This window comes from Microtus ochrogaster, chromosome 17 (assembly GCF_000317375.1).
Source record: "Microtus ochrogaster isolate Prairie Vole_2 chromosome 17, MicOch1.0, whole genome shotgun sequence".
Lineage (NCBI taxonomy): Eukaryota > Metazoa > Chordata > Mammalia > Rodentia > Cricetidae > Microtus > Microtus ochrogaster.
The window spans coordinates 2187426-2190693 of record NC_022019.1 but is presented as its reverse complement, the minus strand read 5'-3'; the positions used below and the strand labels follow the sequence as shown (position 1 = coordinate 2190693).

At 42.0% G+C, this 3268-nt stretch overlaps 1 protein-coding gene across 2 annotated transcripts in view; it reads right to left on the bottom strand.

Moving 5' to 3' along the window:
* Cnih1 (cornichon family AMPA receptor auxiliary protein 1) overlaps positions 1-3268 on the bottom strand; it is a 13696-nt gene that overhangs the window by 8481 nt on the left and 1947 nt on the right. Inside the window, exons 2-3 of one of the 2 annotated variants that reach the window (XM_026783253.1) lie at positions 1269-1337; positions 989-1036 (exon numbers count right to left, since the gene is read on the bottom strand). In XM_026783253.1, the coding sequence (XP_026639054.1) occupies positions 989-1036; positions 1269-1337 (117 nt within the window). The remainder of the gene's footprint in view (positions 1-988; positions 1037-1268; positions 1338-3268) is intronic. The other variant, XM_005355372.2, reaches the window with a different exon arrangement.

Genomic DNA, 3268 nt, shown 5'->3' with positions numbered 1-3268 from the left:
CGGACACACTGGAGAGCTACACGGAGCCTGACTGTAAATGTTCTCCACGGACACACTGGAGAGCTACACGGAGCCTGACTGTAAATGTTCTCCACAGACACACTGGAGAGCTACATGGAGCCTGACTGTAAATGTTCTCCACAGACACACTGGAGAGCTGCTGCACCACTCACATTTACAAGGGTCAAGTGGCACACTGGCTTCTCCAAGTAAGAGCCTGATAACGCACCTGCGCTGGTCTCCTCCAGTCCTGAACCAGCACTGAGGGGTAACCCTGTTTCTACTTTTTGCTGCCATATCACAAGCAGCTCTTCAGTTTCTGACCAATTAGGCCAAATCAAACCCACAGGCTAGAGAATTTTCCTCAGATGCTAAAATGTATCTAGACTCAACCCAAAACACCACAGAGACACATTACCAATAAATCTATCACAGGAGATTGTTTCAGAACTCTGAGGCAGATATAATAGACTGGGGCATTTATATACAAACTGCTAGCTACAAAATTCTGGCATCTTGAGGCATCACCACAAACAAGACTGTGCTCCAAGCCCAGAGCTGCAACAAAGGCTGAGACAGCAAATGCATGAACCCATTTATTCCACCAGCCACATAAGCAGAGATGAAAGCAGACATGGCAGCTAAGTCCACACTAGAGTCCATGTGTCCAAGTCACAGCCTGAGAAGAACTCCCCAGGACTAATGTTAAATCTGACATTGGCCGCCTTTCAAATACTGCACTACATAATTTAATATAGATGTGCCTATGGCCATAACATAAAAGAAGCATACGCATTTAACAGCTTTCCCTACTTGACTGGGCCAGCAAGCAAACATTTGCATAAAATATGAAGTTTCATGAAATCATAACCTTCAACAGGCATATGAACAAGCACACTGAGCAGAACAATACAGATACAAATGCCCTAGCCCACCCGCGAGATGATGCGGCATTAAAACACTCAACTTGTAAAAAAGCAGTACACACCTTTAGTGCAATTTTGACTCTTTTAATCTTTTTGACCTTTTCAACTGTCTTTGGCCGACAATGTAAAAAGCAGATTGAAAGAATGTTAGTACAGCAGCTGACATCACCAGATTAATAACACAACAGTCGAGTCTGACAGCAAAGGGGACTTTTTATTGTGCCTACTTCAAGAACATTCGAGACAGCATGCTACTGAGAAGATTGGCCATCTTCAGGTTACATCAAGTTAAAAGCAAGTAAGTTTTTAAAATCTAAAGATAAACGTGATGTCATAACTTACAGGATTCAGGGTATTACACTGGTCTATAGGGTTCTTGTAATCAGTCTTCAGCTCATCAAATGCTATGATCTAAAATGAAATTACAACAGTTAGAACCACTCATTTTAACATACAGCGACAACAAGCCTGCCCCAACCATCAGAACACTGCAGAATAAAACAAAGTGAAACATTTTGGTTACCAATTTACACAAAAACTCCAATGTGCCAAAAAGAACATTAAAGCCCTGACAACATGCCATTGTGACTACAACGATCTGAGCCCACTGTGACCTCACATTTCATTTTACCCAATGCTTCCAGGCCAGTTGTTTCCTCTATGTGCAAGAGCTCTTCCTACCTATACAGCTGCGAAGTGTCCCTCATCCTGAAAACCCCTCTTCTGGTCCCACTCCCTCTGCAGTTGTTCCTGACTCAAACAGTATCCTTGTGAGCATCTCTTCTTTGGCAACCCTGTTAGTCTGGCATCTCTCGCTCTGGAACACTGCATTTGCATGCAGATGTGCCTGCCCCCGGGGAATGCATGGGCCTTGGGGAGAAAGACCATTTTTAATTATCTGTGCAACCCTCTCCCTCGGCACGGTGCTCTGAGACTCTAGAACAGACTCCAACAATTCAATTTATTCCCAATCACATACACTGCTAAGGCTCATGCTTCTAAGTGAACACAGCATTGCACCTAAGTGTCTTAACATCCTTACACAGAACTGCAAAGTTAAAAATGTACAAAGAATCAAAGCTGGAGATACCAGCCACTTTGTGGCATTAACTTAGGGGTCAGAGGTCAAAGCAGAAGGCTTGTGAGACCCTGTTGCCTCTCTTGCCTTCAGATGTGTATGGGACTGCTTGCAGTCATCAGCGATCAATAGTTACATATTTCTAGCTTTCACTGTCATCACTTTTCAGTTAAAATTCCTTGTTTCAAAAGAGTACAGGTTTTCTTAATCTCTAGACATATATAAAATTCCCTAGCCTTCTGTAATAAAAACTCTACACAGCAATAGAAGGAAAAGTAACTGAAATATTAAAATGTAACATCCAAGGAAACCTGAAGATGAGAGGAGGAGGGGCATGGAAGGAACTGGAGGAGAGAAAAGAAATGGAGGGAAATTATAAAATTACATTTTAATTTTAAAAATATAAAAAAAATAATTACTTAAAAAGATGGACGACCATTGGGCAGAGGCCCCTGCTCAGCCAGAGGCGACACCAGCCTGAGGAGCGCCAGTGTCTGCTGCCAGCAGGAGAGCTGAAGCTGGGGAAAGAGCAGAAATGGGGCCTCAAACCAGGTGTGGAGGCAGCAAGAGAATTCACATGTGACCTTTCCACCAGCCTGGAAACGAACTTTACAGAAGCCACCTACAACTCACACGTGGTGGAGGAAGAACAGAAGCAGCGAACTATGCTAAGCCACAAGAAACACCCCGGTTTCCATGGAACTTTTAAGCACACCCTTCTACAGTCCTAGGATTACACAAATAAAATCATCTCAAATTAAAAAAAAAAATTTAAAAATGTAATTTTCAGGGCAGCAAAGTTCTCACTGTGGACATCACTATGGCCTGGGGTCTGAAGTATTAATTAATGCGCAGCACATTACTGAATGGATGGGAGCTTTAAAAGGAGGGAAAAAAAACACTAGGCTAAAAATTTTAAATGTAAAGAACTCAACAAAAGGGATTTCCTTTGTCAATAATTTCTAGCAAAATAAATGTTGAAAGTACAAACGTATAGTTTGGCAGAAAGAAGCTTTGATCAGCTATAAATATTAATAGTCAGCTACATCAAATTATCCACGGATAATCCCCAGTCTACTCTAGTAGCAGAAGTTCAAGACAAGGGCCATAACTACAATAATATGATTATTGCATTTAGCAAGACTCAAATTAACACAAAACCATTTTTGGAAACAGGGTTTCATGTAACTCAGAATCCAAAGTAGCCAAGAAAGAGTTGGGGGACTTCTGGTCATCCTGTTACTACCTCCTCAGTGCTGGGATC